This window comes from Pelodiscus sinensis, chromosome 14, assembly GCF_052426305.1.
Source record: "Pelodiscus sinensis isolate ZL-2025 chromosome 14, ASM5242630v1, whole genome shotgun sequence".
Lineage (NCBI taxonomy): Eukaryota > Metazoa > Chordata > Testudines > Trionychidae > Pelodiscus > Pelodiscus sinensis.
This window is the reverse complement of record NC_143065.1, coordinates 45,341,116-45,358,452: the sequence shown is the minus strand read 5'-3', so window position 1 is coordinate 45,358,452 and position 17,337 is coordinate 45,341,116. Positions and strand designations below refer to the sequence as shown.

Genomic DNA, 17,337 nt, shown 5'->3' with positions numbered 1-17,337 from the left:
ATCTTTTGGCGTTTGATTTAGCAGGTCTATTAAAGACCTGCTAAATCGATTACTGAGGGCACCCCCAGTATTTCTCACAGTCACCAGGAGTAAGAGAAGCGGAGGGGAGCATTTGCTCCTGTCGACCTCTCACTGTGAAGACGGCACCAAGCTCAGCTTAAGGTATGTTGACTCTAGCTATGTTATTTCCATAGCTGGAGTTACGTACCTTAAGTTGGCCTTCCAAATCTAGTGTAGACCTGTCCTCAGCCAACACTGGCAAGACCACAAGGCTCTCTCAGCGTGGAATCCCACCTGGTGGCGTGTACTTAAAACAGTACCAGGCCCACCACCGGGGGAACAGAGAGGACAATTGCCCCAGGGCCTGGCAATTCAAAAAGCCCCAGGGCTCCTGACTGCCACTGTTGCTACTGTGGAAGCCAGAACCCCAGGCCCTTTAAATTGCCACCAGAACCCCACATGCTGTACTGAAAGCTGCCTGAGGGTGGCTAGCCCCAGCCCCATCCCTTCTGTCTGAGACCCCACCCCCAGCTACCTCTCCCTTGCCCAGGGACCCAGTGAGTGTTGGCCCCGCTGAACATTATAGTCTGATCTATGAAAACCCAAAAAGCACAGGGTACATATTTCCAAAGCACCAAGCCTCCCTGTAAGTCCCTTCGGTGGGGCTGAACATGTTCCCCACCAACAAAAAGGAAGGGGCTATCGCCTCATATCTCCTCAGCATGACACAATGCCCCATTGCTACCCTATACCCTTCCAAGCCAGAGGCCTGCTGCTCCTCTCACACTGGTGTAAGTCAAGTGTATTTCCACTGAATTACATTGGCCTACATCCAGTGCAAGTGAGCCCAGAAGAGGCCCAGAGAATCCAGTGCAAGAATGACTGGCCCAGCCCAACTGCCTAGGGAGGATAATGAAAATTAGCTCGTGTCCAATTTGTTCTCCGTGAAGAAATATTTGCCTCATATAATCACTGTGTATGCTGGCGGACAGGAACGTACTGTTCACAGTCTGAACCTTGGGGAGTCACTGCCTTGCTCCTTGTTCCCACACATGGTTCATTTTGTGCTTTTCCAAATGCACAGACTCCAAGCTTCATAATTCCTTTATTGTTGCTTTCCCACTCATTGAAATGCAGGGGCTTAGCACTGTATTTATTACACGCTTTCAGCAATAACAACCTCTAGTATGGAAAGGTCCTGGAGGCAGCCGATAGAAAAGACAATGAATCAAGTTGTGGATAGGGACAACGAAATGGTGTTACTTAATTTAAAGGCTGTGGTTTATGATAACTGTCAAGGCTGTCTAAAAGTTGCCAGTTTGATAAACTATTCACTTCTGTATATTTCCTAGGCATTCACTGGAAATGTAACTGAAATAATGTGGAAGTACTGTCTGCAAATAAGAGAATCTATCTGGTATAATTGATATCATACCCAATGGAGAAGGGGAAATGTAAAGCAAAATTTAATTAATGGATCAATGAATCCAAAGTTCAATGCAAATCAGTGAATATATTAATACATGATAGTTTTTTATGTAAATGTAGAAGAATTTTGAAGTAGTCTGCAAACCCAAACAAGGAAAAGATAAGACTACCAAACAAAACTGATTTAAGTAAACTTCAGATAATATACACTAACTGACAGAAAGTTGCTATACATAATAGAAGACATTTAGAATACAGAATAGTTTCCTGAAGCTGTATTAATCTGATATGTAAAAGACCTTTCCAGAGGTTAATTGCATTAAACAGGCCAACATTTGCCATCCATTCTATAAATACACTAAATTTGAAGAATTTCTAATGAAATAGCCTTTTTAAAAATGTTTCACAAATTCTAGTTTGATCTTGGGCCAACCTATTTAGGCTTTAACTACACTGCAGGGTTTTTGTGCAAGAAGCTTTTTATGGAAGAGATCTTCCGCAAAAACCTCTTGCACAAAAGCGTGTTCACACCTCAAAAGCGCATCGCAAAAGTGGTGTGCTTCTGCGCAAGACAGCATCCACACTGCATGGACGCTCTTGCGCAAGAAAGCTTTTTCTGATAGGCTCTTTTTGCACAAGAAACCCCTTGGAGCGTCCACCATGCCTTTTTGCGCGAGAATTGTAGCTCAAAAAGCAGTTATACCTCGTGGGGAGAGGAATAACTCTATCGGCAAAAGCCCTCTGTCCTGTCAATTTACTGTATTTTTTTTTCGCAAAAACATGCTTGAGTGGACGCTCACTGGTTTTTGCACAAAAATGACCTTGTAGTGTAGACATAGCCTTACAGAACACCATTCAGTTTGCCTTGAAGTCCTATACACTGATTCAGTCACACTGGATTTGACAGACAAATGTAACTGATCTGGGGCACCTGGAAGTGTGCAGAGGCAGTTTAAACTCAGAAAATAATAATAAAGTTCTAAAAATGAAACCCTCTGAGCAAACCCCACAGGGTAAACTCTGCACATAAGCAAAACTCCTTCTGAAGTCAGTGTAAGTAAGGCAAGATTGAGTACAGATGGATATTTTCCCATTTTGTGTATCACCTGCACTTTTTAAAATTAAGAGCTGAGTCGTGTATCTTTCCAGGATGGGGATCATAAAAGAAATTAAAACACACAAATTACCTGTGTCCGAGTTCATGGGCCACGGTGAAAGCCAGGGGAAGTCCTGTATCCTCATTTATATTACAGCTTCTGTGAGGCTGACACATGCCCGATACATGAGAGAGACCCAGCGTCTCACATGGCCTGTTCATGGCAGCACAGATGTCTTTCCTTTTGCAGTTAGGGTTAAAAACAAAACAGACACACAGGACAAATCAGCTGTTGAAATCATAGCATATTCCAAAATGTCAGAATAAAACTGAGCACAGCTATTATCTGAAAACTCTGGAGTGGGCGATTATCAATTAGGTTGAAAAGGGAACCCTGAATGTTGGGAACAATGTCAGGTTTGTATGGATTAGGGGATGATAAACATCTCCCTGAGTAGGAAGGACTCCAAAATAGTAGGCCCTCTCAGCTGTGTACCTGATGGGTACAAATTGCACAGTGCAATTATATCTGCAGCGGATGGCTGACGGGGTGCTGGTGTTCCCCCTGTGACATAACATAGGATCTAACTAGCCATCAGTAAGGGTATGTCTACACTACCCTCCTAGTTCGAACTAGGAGGGTAATGTATGCATACCGCACTTGCTAATGAAGCCCGGGATTTGAATTTCCCGGGCTTCATTAGCATAAGCGGGGAGCCGCCATTTTTAAATCCCCGCTGCTTCGAACCCCGTGTAGCGCGGCTACACGGGGCTCGAACTAGGTAGTTCGGACTAGGGTGCCTATTCCGAACTACCGGTACACCTCGTTTCACGAGGAGTAACGGTAGTTCGGAATAGGACCCTAGTCCGAACTACCTAGTTCGAGCCCCGTGTAGCCGCGCTACACGGGGTTCGAAGCAGCGGGGATTTAAAAATGGCGGCTCCCCGCTTATGCTAATGAAGCCCGGGAAATTCAAATCCCGGGCTTCATTAGCAAGTGCGGTATGCATACATTACCCCGCTAGTTCGAACTAGCGGGGTAGTGTAGACATACCCTAATATACATTGCGCATATATGAAAGGTGACAACATAATAATTGGCTAAACAGACACAAAGCGAGGATACATCTGAATGTAACAGATTTATGACCCTCTTTGTCCATTTGCTCCCGAAGCCTTACTAAGGCACCTGATTAATTTAAATTCAAAAGCAGCTTGGTTGCATTAATGCCACTTTAAAAGTACAGCTGGGGCTGGGAATAACTAAGGAACAGGACATGAGGCAGCTGCAAAGTGACTGCAGTTACCAGAAGAACAATAACCCCAGAGGCAGCTACTGCCTTGCAGTGTCTTATTTCTATCGCAAGGTAAGTCTCCTGGAGACATGAGGTGTGGGGGGAGATGCTGTGCTTGTGAATGAGTTGGGAGTTACTGAAATGACTGATGAAACCAAAGGCCAGACTGCAGTGGCTGAAAGCTAGGAGACTGCACTCCTTACCCATAAGGAAAATACTCTTGGGAGGGGATCTTCAAAGAAGACTAAAGAATCCAGGTGCCCAAATCCCACAGGCTTTCAGTAGAAATTAGGCACCTTCCTAATTTCTCTTTTGCAAATTCCTGCCTCAATCCATAAAACAACCCTGTAAGCTTATACAAGTGAACATCCCCCATGGGAGGCAGGAAACTGGAGACAGGTCAACCCAAAATCTTGCATCTCAACATCCCTGGATGCTGGTAAATTCAAATCCATTTTCCAGATTTGGATCTGAACTCTGAGGCTGGCAGCAATTTTAGGAATAGGCTAATCTGAAAACAGCAGGTTGCAGCTCTGGTTACATGTGTGTCCAAAAAAAAAAAAAGAAGAAGAAGACGACCCACATAAGGAAATTGCATTTAAATAGCCCCCACCCTGAGCCTACTGTCTCTATCTCCCAGCATTATAGGCATTGTAGGTATTTCCGGCTGAAATCAGAGAGCTAGCGCAAGCATAAAGCACAAAGCAGGGTACCTGGTTAGCAAGACAGCTACATCATGATGCAAAGGGTGGGTGTCTCCTTTCACATTGATGCTTTTCTGCCATTTGCAAAAACTCTTCAGGGTGTTGTCCGCATGGTGGGTGATCTTCAAATCCTCCTGCCGATATAAGTAAATGAAAGTCTGCTGCCATGCTATAGTCCTTTGTGCCACTTAGAGACATTGGCGGCAGGATCTGATCTCAGTGACACCATGTAACTATACTGACGTAGAGGGAAGTGCTCCAGATTTACACCACATGGCTGAGATCAGAATCCACGTCTTTTGTACTTTCACTCGACTGCGATCAGCTCAGAATGTGAGACAGTCTAGAGAAGGGAGTTAACTCTTCCTCTGAGGCTGCTGAATCTTTTACAAGGACACTGCTGAGGGAAACAGATCAAACAGCTCAGTAACCGGAGGTTTAGCTGAGACTGAGAACTGCAGCTGGGAAGCAAAAACATTTCACAGTCATTGTACAGTGCTGCTAGCTGGGAGGCTCCCATGGGACTAAGCCAGCTCTGGAGCCGAGGGTCAGAAAGAAAGCTACATCTGCTGGGCAACACCCTCACTCCCAGTCACTTCTCTGTCACGCTGGAGCCATGCATCCCCGAACTGTAACGGAAATGCTGCCAACAGCATGTCCAGGTGCCCGAGGAAGCAAGGTCAGTGCCCCTAGGCTGTCGGATGCTGCTTGAATATTGTTTGGAATCCTCATGAATTACTGGGATTCCTTTATGAGTTATTACAGCTCAAGATAAGGCCAGCAGGGCGGCGGGTATGCGAGGCAGGGGAAGGCATTGCCTCCCCAACCAGTAGCCTAGCCCCACACTCCGCCCTATTGTAGGCATACTGAGGGCGAAGTGTTGCTGCCCCCAGGTGCCCACCCTCCCTATGCTCCAGGGGTGGGCTGTGCACCAACCTACCTTCTCATGGTGTGTATGGGGGGGTGGCTTGGCTCCCATGGTGGCAGGGCTGGGGCAGAGGAGTGGGGCTGGGGGCGAGGCTGGGGACTTGCCTCCCCCACCACCCATGAGGGCCAGACTCTGTAACACCTCTGCCTGTGGAACTCCTGCTGGCTTCAGAAAGAACTGCACCCTTCCATGCCAGTCCCTGCATCGAGTCTCTAGGGCAGGGGTCACCAACTAGCAGATCAGGATCTACCGGTAGATCCTGGAGCCTCTGACAGGGGATCCTGACTGCCAGCCCCTCAGCTGCCCATCTCCTGCCCTTTGCCTTGGAGCTGCCCCTCAGGAGCCTCCTGCTTGCTGTGAAGGGAAGGGAGAGGAGGGGGCACTGGTGTCAGGGTGCCTCCTCTCCCACTCTGTATTCTGTCTCCACAGAGCAGAGAGGGGGCACAACTGGACTTGGAGGGAGTTTGCTGGCTGCTTTGGGGAGTGGGGCAGGGCAGGGGCAGGGCCAGGGCAGAGGTGAGCCTGCCTTAGTCCCACTGCACCACCACCCAGGAGCCACTTGAGGTAAGCAGGGCCAAGCTGGAGCCAGCTCCGAACACCTGCCCCAGTCACGAACCGTCTCCTGTACCTCAAGCTCCTGCCCTAGCCCTGAGCCCCCTGGACTCAAACTCCCTTACAGAGCCTATGCCCTGAACCCCCTCCTGTACCCCATCTCCCTGCCCCAGGCTCCACTCAGAGCCCCCCTCACACTCCAAATCCCTTAGCCCAGACCAGAACTTGTGCCCCAACCCTCTGTCCCTGCCTGGTGAAAGGGAGGACGGAGCGTGCAGTGTGGGGCCTTGGAGAAGGGGCACAAAGGAGGCGGGGCAGGAGTATTTGGTTTGAGATAGATCCTGGATTGCACTTAAATTCAAAAAGTGATCTTGTGCTTAACAAGGTTGGAGACCCCTGCTCTAGGGCTTGTGTTTATTCTGTGCAGGACCTTTCTGGCCACGTGTAACAGCAGCAGTCCCCATTGTCTGCAGGCAGCACTGTGAACTACAAGCCAGCTGGCACTCAGCTAAGGCTTTCCAGCAGACTCCTTATTCTCTCTGTAAGTGGTTTCAGTGCCTCTGCATGGGACAGTGCACCACCCCCAGCCTGTGTGCAGGGTTACACATGTGCATGGAAGTGAGAGTTTAACGGCTTTCATGGCCGCTTCCCAACTGGCCATGTGGAAGCGGGCTGAGCTTCCAAGATGGAAATGAACCCAAAGTATTACTCATGTTGTTTTCTTTTTTACCTCATCATCTTCTAACAGGATAAGCCGAACGATTGCAATGTGGATAGGGTTTCCAATGCTGGCATCATGGAATATTCCTGCCACCTGCAGAAATATGAACAGCCAATAAATCAATGGCTGGGAGAAAGCAATTACTCTGCTTGCAGTCCAACATGCATCCAACAGAGAAGCATGGTCCTAAAACATATTGTTGGGTGATATGGCCCCAAATCAGAAATTCCTTAGAATCAGGGATGGGTGCAACTCTAGGGCAGTTCATTAATGACGTGGTTCTCTCTCCTGGAAATCGTTAGAGCTGTGAATTTCAACACAAAACCTAAAAGGGTGTCACAGGGAGGAGGGAGAAAAATTGTTCTCCTTGGCCTCTGAGGATAGGACAAGAAGCAATGGGCTAAAATTGCAGCAAGGGAGGGTTAGGTTGGACATTAGGAGAAACTTCCTGATGGTCAGGGTGATTAAACACTGGACTAAATTGCCTAGGGAGTTTATGGAATCTCCATCACTGGAGATATTTAAGAGCAGGTTAGACAGACACCTGTCATGGATGATCTAGATGGTGCTTGGTCCTGCTGTGAGGGCAGGGGATTAGACATGATCACCTCTTGAGGTCCCTTTCACTTCTAGTATTCTATGATTCTATGCACGGGACAATGCTTACACTGTGTAATGACCACATATGGTTTCTCAAGGGGAACGGTCTGAAATTGGTCACTATTAAGGACTATTAAGCAAATTATTTTGTTCCCAAGTCATCTGCCCCCCACCAACTTCTGCTCAAACCACTTAGCCACATCCAGAACTGTGCTATTTCAGTCTCAGAAGAGAAGCAGGCTAATTGTGCCAAAGTATACTAAGCAACCTGGTGATTTTTATGATATGTGCAAACGCCACCAGGCGACTCGACTAAGATCACTACGTTCATTTCATGTATGAGCTCAAACAAATCTGACTGTGAGTCTCTGGAGGCGAAGGGCTAGCTCATTAACCCAAGATGCCATCTACCTTCCAATCAAATGTGCCTCTGAGTGCTGGAAGATTAAGCAGCAATGTTCGCTGTTGAAGCATTTGAATGCAATTGCTGTAATGAAGTTTTAGAGCAGGCATTTAACTGTTATTGAAGCCCTGATGGCACATAACAGAAACTCTCTGGATTCTGTGCCAGGGCTTTCATCACCTCTTACTCATGGCGTTACGTGACTCTTTCTGTTTAACTGTTCACAAGGACACGTGTGTAGGAAAGCTGCTAACGTAGCCAATGCAAGCCAGGCTAGTCCCCCACTCTCACAGGCCAGCTGGCTCCAGCTTAGAGCATTATTCAGTGGGTGCAGGAAGCTGCCTCTGGATGAGGTTGCTAAACATTACTGCATCCTCTCTGCAGCTCCTGTCTGACATGTGGCAGTAATGCTGGGATTGATAGGCGTCCTGTGCAGAAAGGGCCCAAACTCCCTCAAGTCCATGGGAATCTTGGCCTTGACCCCGGGTGCTTAGGATCAGGTGGGACAGGTTATTACTTGGCATTTATTTATCAAGCAGAGAATCATCATTTGCCTTACGTGTTTGCAGGGGGGGAATAAAGGAGCTTTCTACTCTGCGCTGATTAGGCCTCTGATGGAGTACTGTGTCCAATTCTGGCCACCACATTCAGGAAAAATGCGAAGAAATTGGAGAGGTTCCAAAGAACAGCAACAAAAATGATTAGATGTCTAGAAAACATGAGCTATGAGGGAAGACTGAAAGAATTGGGCTTGTTTAGTTTGGAAAGGAGAAGACTGAGAAGGGACATTGTAACAGCTTTCAAGTACCTAAAAGGGTGTTACAAGGAGGGAGAAAAATTGTTCTCAACCTCTGAGGACAGGGCGAGCAGCAATGGGCTTAAATTGCAGCAAGGGAGGTTTAGGTTGGACATTAGGAAAAATTTCCTAACTGCCAGGGTGGTGAAACACTGGAATAAATTGCCCAGGGGGGTTGTGGAATCTCCATCACTGGAGATTATGAAGAGCAGGTTGGACAGACGCCTGCCAGAGATGGTCTAGAATGGTGCTTAGTCCTGCTGTGAGGGCAGGGGACTGGACTTGATGACCTCTCAAGGTCCCTTCCCATTCTAGTATTCTATAAGACCATGACTGATCAGCCATAACTTTCCTCGTTGCCGGAGGATGTTGTGGAGACCACGACTATAACAGGGCTCAGAAAAGAGCTAGATAGATTCATGGAGGTCAGGTCCATCAATAGCTATTACTAATTAGCCAGGATGGGTCGGAATGGTGTTGATGGCCTCTGTTTGCCAGAAGCTGGAAATGGATTACAAGGGAGGGATCACTTGATTCCTTGTTCTATTCCTTGTTCCCTTTGGAGCACCTGGCATTGGCCACTGTGGGCAGACAGGACACTGGGCTAGATGGACCTTAGGTCTGACCCAGCCTGGCTGTTCTTATGTTCTCCCCTGCGCAGGCAACAGGCTGAACCCTGGAAAGTCCAATCACCTATATAGATGCCACTGTGTGGTCTCTACTTAGGCCTCCAAGGACACCAATGGATTTCATGGATTTAACGGTCATGGAACTCAGCACTCACCATGTTCATTACGGTCAGCACATACTTTTCTATATGTTCACTTCCGTGATATTCCACCATCTTGGGATCTGCTACCACCAACGTCTCCACCCACTTCTCCTTGCTGATGGAGCGCTGCTTTATTCTGCGCCTCCTCTGCTGCCTCTCTTCCCATCTCTCTCTCCGTTTCTCAGATGTCTCCAGGCTCTGCTGAGATTCTGAAGGAGGGAGAAGGGAAGTGGGTTTCGATCCTGGCTGACAGCTTGGTGGAATAGAAGAGGACTGAGAAAAAAGAGAGTTAATTCCATACAAGCCACTAGAGCCCTCAAGACACCGACCACTGACTCACAGACCACCAGCTCCCTCTTATCTACTCTGTTGAGCCATATGCCCAAAAGACCCCTTAGAAAAAGGCCTCCTGACTCTTTCTGTTGCTTGGTGGCATTAGCGTATTGGAGAGAAACCCAAAGGTGGGTTTGGAGCAAGCTCCGGAATATTGCCCCCAGGTCATGGACAAACTCAAACAGCAACAGGAAACCTACACTGCAGTGTTATTAAGATTTGTATTTATATATCAACGTATTATGTACCATTAAGGAGCATTTGGGCATATGCATGATAGAGAAACAAAACTAGTGGCTGAACAATATGGGCTATTTTCAGCCATGCAGCACAAGGGCTCGGCCAGGGGGACAGGAATCCTTAATACAATAAATTCCTTGCCCCAAAAGCTGGATTAATGGCTCACCCAAAACTCTAAAGGTCTCCAAGGGTCCTGACCAACCTTAAAAAGCCACTGAGATCTAACCTTTGGCTCCATGGGGCTGCACAGGAGATGGAATTCCAAGCTCCACTGACAATCCCCTGCTGCCTGTCACCAGAGTTTCACCTTGGGGAGAGACGGCAAGAATGTTCATGGAAAAAAAAGGGGGGTTGGGGTGGCATGATGCTGAAAAGGAGCTTGAATGTGCCTAATTACATAGTGCAACTGTGCAGTCTCATGCCAAGAGTTCTCCTGTGATGCTGCCCCAGGGTCAGGGTCAACCACAGACTGAATAAGAGTTTTACTAACCACATCATAAATAGCTGGAATTGCTTTTGTCCCCAGGCTCTGAAGAGTCAGGCTTACTTCACTGACAATAACCCAGTGCATGTTTACAGTCTGCATTGTGCGTTAAGTCATGAAGGTTTGCCTTCTAGTCCTAAGGAATCCCAAATATTCAGATAATTTGATTAGTCTCCTGTTCTGTGGTACCATTCTGAAAGTTTAAGGACCAGAGCTGACTTTTGCTGGAAAGCTTTCACTTATGCAGGTTTGATGATGTGGGGAAATTGGGAAGACCCGGGTTCAGAGGGAATTCTGGATGTTAAAGGAAGCATGTTTATAATTTTAACTGCAAACACCCTCTTAAATACTCACCCTGCCATTCGTGTGTGTTCACTGTGTAACCCCCAAGGAGATTGCTTGGATTCCCGGGGCCTTGTCTGCTGGCAGCTCAGGGAGAGGCTCTCTGAGTTTGCCTTGGCTCCCCCTCCCTACCAGGGCCAGAGTCTGCCCTGCAACCCATGGGGAGTGAGATGCCCCTCCCAGGGGGAAGGGGAGACCATTGTTGAGGGGAGTCTGGAGCCAGCCAGGGAAAGGGGAGGACTGACTGTGTGGGAGCTAGTAAGCCCCAGGCCTGCATGCAGGGTTCCCCCTGGGAACTAGCCTCTAGGGACCTGAAGGCAGGATCCCTCAGCTGGGTTTATGTCTCCACTGTTGATTCCCAGTTGTGGAGTTTGCTGGGAGGCTTCCCCAGCCAGGCTGAGTTGGCTCTGCAGCTCCCTGGGTGAGAGAGTCACTGCATGGTCAGCTCGGCTCTAGCAGCACGTTTAGGGCTGCTGCCTGCTGTGTGGGTCTGAATGCTGGGCTGGGAGGCTATAGTTTTGAATTTTGGTGCAGTTGTGTGGTCTGCATCTTGAGCCCTGCACCCCTTCGCGGGGAGGGGAAATTCTGGGACGGAAGCAGCCTGGTTCCTGCTTGAAGAGGACCCCTGTGAGAAGAGAGCAGCCCTTTACAGAGACTGAGTCATCTCTCAACCTGAGGCTCATTCATGGAGTGTGTGAGTGCACCAATTTTTAGTTAGTCAGGCAGGGAATTTCTTTGGGGATTTTATTACCTGCAGCATATTAAACTGTGGAGGGATTTACTGCCTTCTCCCATTTGTGAGTCCTTTGGGCTGTACTGGACCTAGTCAGCTCCACTGCTAAACCACTGCAGAGAAGGATTGTGTGGTCAACAGTCATCAAGGGCCCCAACAAAGTACGCGTACCAACGGGACACTAACCTCACAGTTGCTGGGCACCGGTGACCCTAAAAATAGTGTTTTACCCTGTTCTGTTATAATTGTCTCCTGTTTAATATAATTGTGTTTATTATAGTGTATGTGTTTGTGTTATTTTCTGGGAGTCTCCAACTATCTGGCAAATACGTGGGGATTATCCTGGGCTAGAATTTTCCTCCCAAGCTGCCCTGGCAACCCTGCTAGGAAGGAGTGAGGGGGGTGGAGGCACCGCCAAGTACATCAATCAGAAAGAATAAAATTGAGTAGGTGGCGGGATCCAGAAGAACCCAGACCTATCCATCCGAACCTGAAAGGAGATTGGCTTTAAAAGAAGGTAACCAGGTGGAGAGGGGGCGCTACAACTGTATGCAGAAAACAATATACAGGGGGAGTGTACCAGGATTGTGCCGTGCATTGTTTTCTAAATAAAATCAGCACGTTCTGATCACAAAGAGAGGTGACAAGAATGATCAGATTTTCAGAATGTTCTTTTCGAGAGTATGATTGAGACTAAATGACAAGTCCGCACTCCAGTAGAAATTTACATGCATCATCATCTATACAAACTCAGCCCGAGGAATTTAATCGCTCATTCAGTATCAAAAAGCAGCAAGGAGTCCTGTGGCACCTTACAGACTAATTGAAGTGTTCGAGCATAAGCTTTCATGGGCAAAGACCCACTTCATCAGATGCATGTCAAAGAGGAATAGATTTTTTTAAGGCCAAAAGTGATCATTTGCTTATAATGATAGACTAAATAGGCCTAGTGTATTTAGCTTAACAAGAGCAGGCTCAGAGATGACTTGATCACAGTGTGTAAATACTTTATAGGGAAAGACTCTGACGACAGAGACCTCTTTAATCTATCAAATGCTGAACAAGGTTTTGTGGCTGGGAGCTGAAGGCAGGCAAATACAGTCCAAGATGCAAAATTGTAACAGTGAGGCTAACTAAACACTGGAGCAACTTTCTCTAGGTATGTGGACTCTCCATCATCTGAAATCAAGGTTTGAATGTGTTTCTAAAATATAGCTTGTGGGGTGTTGTGGGAGCCATGTCGGCCCTAGAATATGAGACAAGGGAAGTATCTTTTATTGGGCCAACTTCTGCTGGTGCAGGACTACACAGAGTTCTAACTGCTGAGCTCTAGATCAGCCAGAGGGCACGAATTCCTGGGAGCAGGAGTCAGGGTGAGGTGTTCCGGCCTGTGTTATGCAGGTCAGACTAGAGCAGTGGTCCCCAAACCTTTACCTCGTGCCCCCCTTACGCTTCTGGAGCTAGGGCCAGGAGTGGGGCCAAGGCTTTGGGAGAGGGGGATGCAGGCCCCCGTTAGGGGGCTGAGGCTGGGGACAGGAACAGAGCCTTGGCCAGCAGCTGGGGTCCAAGGCATGGGAACGACAGCCGCAGCCAGAAGCAAAGCCCCAGGTTTGGGGCCAGAAGCTGGGACCCTGAGCCAGCAGCCATAGCTGGGGGTGGAGCCTGGAGAGCAAGGTTAGAGACAGGGCCAGGAAGTGGGTGGCATTCTCTCCTCACCGTGCCATGGGGACTGGCTGAGGCACCAACCGCACCTTCCCACTCCCCCAAACATTCCTCTGTGCCCCCCAGAGGGGCATGCCCCACAAATTGGGGGTCTCTGGACCAGGTGATCGTAGTGGATTCTTCTGAGCTTTAAATCTATGAATCATCCAGTCTCATCTTCCACCCACCACAGGCTGCAGCATTTCGCCCAGTGATTCCTGCATCCAGCCCACTATACGTTCCAAGCGTGAGAGCAGCGCCCTAGAGTGACACGTCCCATACACATTTACTGCTCCATCCTCTGTTGGCGGGTGCAGCCTTCTCCGGGAATAAAATGCACCTCCTGCCCATGGCTGCTCTGAGCCACCCCCCTACTGCCCCACGGGAAGGAAAACTACCAGGCGTCTCAGCAGCAGAGAAGCCACTGGAAGGGCCTGGGGAATAGTAGCTAATATTCTTAACCAACCCTTATGCGACTCCTTCAATGTCGGAAGGACGCATGACTGTGCAGATGACAAGACTGGGGTGAGGTGTCTACAGTCGGTTCCCCCACTCATGGCCTTGCACTTTATGATTGACCCCACCTGCCCGAGTGGCACAGCCTACCGGAGGTGCATCCTGAAGCTGCGGCTGCACATGGCGGTAGTGCTCCCCACCCCCACCCAGTGGGGCCCCAAGCCCGTGGGAGAAGAGGAGGAGTCTGCTGTGGGTGCCCCAGACCGCCCTGCCCCCTGCACTGCCAGCCCGGGAGCTCTTCATGCGGCTGGGGGAGCAGTCGCTGCAGCCCTGCATGGGCAGAGCTGGAGCTCCTGGCCTGGTGTGTGGCTGCCGGCGGTCTGGGCTGCAGAGCCCCATTCAAACTAGGCCCCGCAAATAATCACACTGACCCTGGCTGATGATACTCCCGGTGGTGGCAAATGCTGGGAAGATTAAGACTTTTGGACCAACTTTGGAGACATCTCACCTGTTCCACAGTTGATCCACTACACACATTTCCCAGATGAGCTAAAACCCAATGAGCGGTGCAGTTCAACCTTTCCAACTTGCTGCACAAGGTGGAAAATGCATCGTTTGCTCCCTGCTCTCGCAATTGAGATGTCTAAGATACTTAGACTGCTCCTATTACCATGTAACTGAGCACTTCACAGTCTTTACTGTATTTACCCTCACAGTACCCCAACAATAGACAAATACTGTTTTACAAATGGGGAACGGAGGTAAAGAGTAATAAGTGACTTGCTCAAGGTCATACAAAACAAGGAACTGCCTATAGGTGTCTCAAACCCCAGGCTAGTGACCTTATCATTGGATTAGCCTCTGCTTATGAAGAGAATGGCAGCATCTTTGTGGAGAGCCTCAGGTTTTCGTAAGGAACAGATGCAGATATCCCTCATCGAGGCTGGCATAGTTTCACTACCAAGCCTGCAAAATTTAATCTGCTCTCATTACTGTCCAATCCTACAGTAAATGTTTGAGGTATAAGATTTTCTAATCTTAAGTGGTGCTCTAGTGATCACAGAGGGTTAGTGGATACATGGGGAGAATATGTCTGATAGGAGAGGTCTATTTAACGTAGCAGACAAAAGCAGAATGAGGTGAAGGTGAAACTAGATAAATTCAGTCTACAGTAAAGGAGCAAATTTTTAACAGCCAGCAGAGTGGATGATTGGGACAGTTTAGGGGATGGGGAATCCACCAAACCTCTTTAAAGTCTTTATATCAAAATTGGACATCATTCTATAAGACATTTGCTAGCTCACTCACAAGGAATGGGCTTGATAGTAGAATAGCTGGGTGGAATTGAGTGGCTGTGCTATTCAGGTGACCATAATAGCCCCTGCTGGCTTTAAAATCTGTGGGTATGTCTAGACTACATGGCTCTGCCATGTAGATTAGCTTACTAGACATACCCAAATGAAGCGGCAATTTAAATAATAGCCGCTTCATTTAAATTAAAACGGCTGCCACGTTGTGCCGCTCAGCTGTTTGGTGGCACAGTGCTGTAGTCTGCACGCTCCACGGTCGACATCAAAGGCATTTGTCGATCTCCCCAGTAAGCCTCATCCCACGAGGCATACCAGGGAGGTCGACAAATGCCTTTGATGTCGACCGTGGAGAGTTCAGACTACAGCACTGTGCCGCCAAACAGCTGATCGGCACAGCACTGCAGCCATTTTAATTTAAATGAAGCGGCGATTATCTAAATACCCAAATGAAGTGGCAATGTCTAGTAAACTAATCTACATGGCTCTGGTGACAGAGCCATGTAGTCTAGACATACCCTGAATGAATGGAAAGAGCCACTGCTCTTTCCAGGCACACTCTTTCCTTGGAAAATAATACTGCTGATTTGAGACTTCACATCTCTCCTCTTTTGGATCAGTTATTCTACATAAGAATAGCCAGACAGGATCAAACTGAAGGTTCATCCAGCCCAGTGTCCTGTCTTCCAACAGTGGCCAACCCCAGGTGTCCCCAAAGGGAGTGAACGGAACAGGGAATCATAAAGTGATCCCTCTCCTGTCACCCATTCCCAGCCACTGACAAACAGAGGCTAGGGAGACCATTCCTACCCATCCTGGCTAATAGCTACTGATGAACTTAACCTCCATGAATTTATCTAGCTCTTTTTTGAACCCTGTTAAAGTCCTGGTCTCCACAACATCCTCTGGCAAGGAGTTCCACAGGTTGACTGTGCACTGTGTGAAGAAAAATTTCCTTTTGTTTGTTTTAAACCTGCTACCTAATGTCATTTAGTGATCCCTAGTTCTTGTCTTGTTGAAACAAACACATGACTTTTCCTTATTGACTTTCCCCACACTAGATCAAATAATCCTCACCTAGATTCCAAAGACTGTTTGAAGCACCCTGCTCTGGAGGGATTTGACTTCAGTGGAGCCAGTACTTCAATCTAAAAAGTTCAACCAGCGGCTAAGTCACATCAAACAGATATTTGCAGGAAAACAAACAGTCACCACAAAGCAGAAAGAAACACAGGGCAATCAGTGGTCTGTGGTCTAGGGCTGCCGTGACTGAGCAAATACAAATAGCAAATGCAGAACTATTGCCATATGACAATAAACATGCTGCACTCTAGAGTCATTCCTGTGACATGGGGGACTCAGACTAAAAATGCCACAAAATGATTGCCTGGTGCTGGGCAATTAAATTCTTTAGCAATTGTCCCTCCCTCACACATGACCAGTAAACTGAAAAGTGGTCAGCCCTCCCATAAGAAAAATGCCTGGGGACATAATGTTGGTCTACAATCCTGGAAACTTGGCACTCTCTTAGTGAATAGCTGTCAAGCTATTCATATATCCATCTGCCCCTGAATTTCATTGTATCTCCCTCATTGGAGTGTCTGAGCATCTTCCATATCAAAACCTGTTTCACATTAGGAGACTTCATGAAGGCTCTATCCCTCTCCCTTTTGGGGCATAAATGTACTTGCAGCTACGGTATATCTTTACTGAAATATTTTGGGTCACCTAAGAGTTTTCTTTATAGCCAGCCTATTGCTAGTCGGTACACCTGGCCTTCAGTACAAGGCATTCCAGGAGGAAAACCTCAAACATAAATATGATTTCGCATCAAATTAATGTTCAATTTCTTACCCTTTTTTAGACAGAATTGTGTGTGAGGATTCTGTATACTTTAGCACAGGAGAAAGGTGCTGAGTATTGATATCAAAGGCACTCGGCACCTGGCAGAAGGGAGCCCCAAATGTTTCTGTTTCATTGTTTTCGAGCTGTATTATTAAAACCAGTTATCTTCTAGCTGCTTTTGACTCCTATGAAACTTCAATAAAGGAGATCAAATACCTTGGACTCCACATGTTCCCAAGGCATGGGGCGGTTTCCTGTCTCGCTTTCTGCTGGATTCCACTGTTGACTTGTCTTCCTCATATGCTGGAGCTTGACGTTTATAGATCCTATGTGGACGGGCTGTATGCGCCTCATGCGTACTTGTAGCCAAAGGTTCAATGAAATAGTCTTCATTCGCAAGCCGAAATACACCTGTCTGGGAGGGGGAGAGAAAGGCACAGTCATTTGTATGATGCATTGACTCACAGTGAAGACAATTACAGTGGGATGAGGGTTGCAGAATCTGTCATGAGAAAATAGTTGCTTGGTAAAGAAGTTGCTTTTGCCTCTTTATCCATGCTGAGAACTATACACTCCCAGACACAGAAGAACAAACCAGCAT

At 47.7% G+C, this 17,337-nt stretch overlaps 1 protein-coding gene across 2 annotated transcripts in view; it reads right to left on the bottom strand.

Annotated features, from left to right (window-relative positions):
* The window catches only part of ADAMTS7 (ADAM metallopeptidase with thrombospondin type 1 motif 7), a 152,340-nt gene that overhangs the window by 112,233 nt on the left and 22,770 nt on the right, over positions 1 to 17,337 (bottom strand). Inside the window, exons 3-8 of one of the 2 annotated variants that reach the window (XM_075896802.2) lie at positions 16,953 to 17,151; positions 10,095 to 10,175; positions 9,308 to 9,504; positions 6,734 to 6,817; positions 4,533 to 4,657; positions 2,616 to 2,765 (exon numbers count right to left, since the gene is read on the bottom strand). In XM_075896802.2, the coding sequence (XP_075752917.2) occupies positions 2,616 to 2,765; positions 4,533 to 4,657; positions 6,734 to 6,817; positions 9,308 to 9,504; positions 10,095 to 10,175; positions 16,953 to 17,151 (836 nt within the window). The remainder of the gene's footprint in view (positions 1 to 2,615; positions 2,766 to 4,532; positions 4,658 to 6,733; positions 6,818 to 9,307; positions 9,505 to 10,094; positions 10,176 to 16,952; positions 17,152 to 17,337) is intronic. The other variant, XM_075896804.2, reaches the window with a different exon arrangement.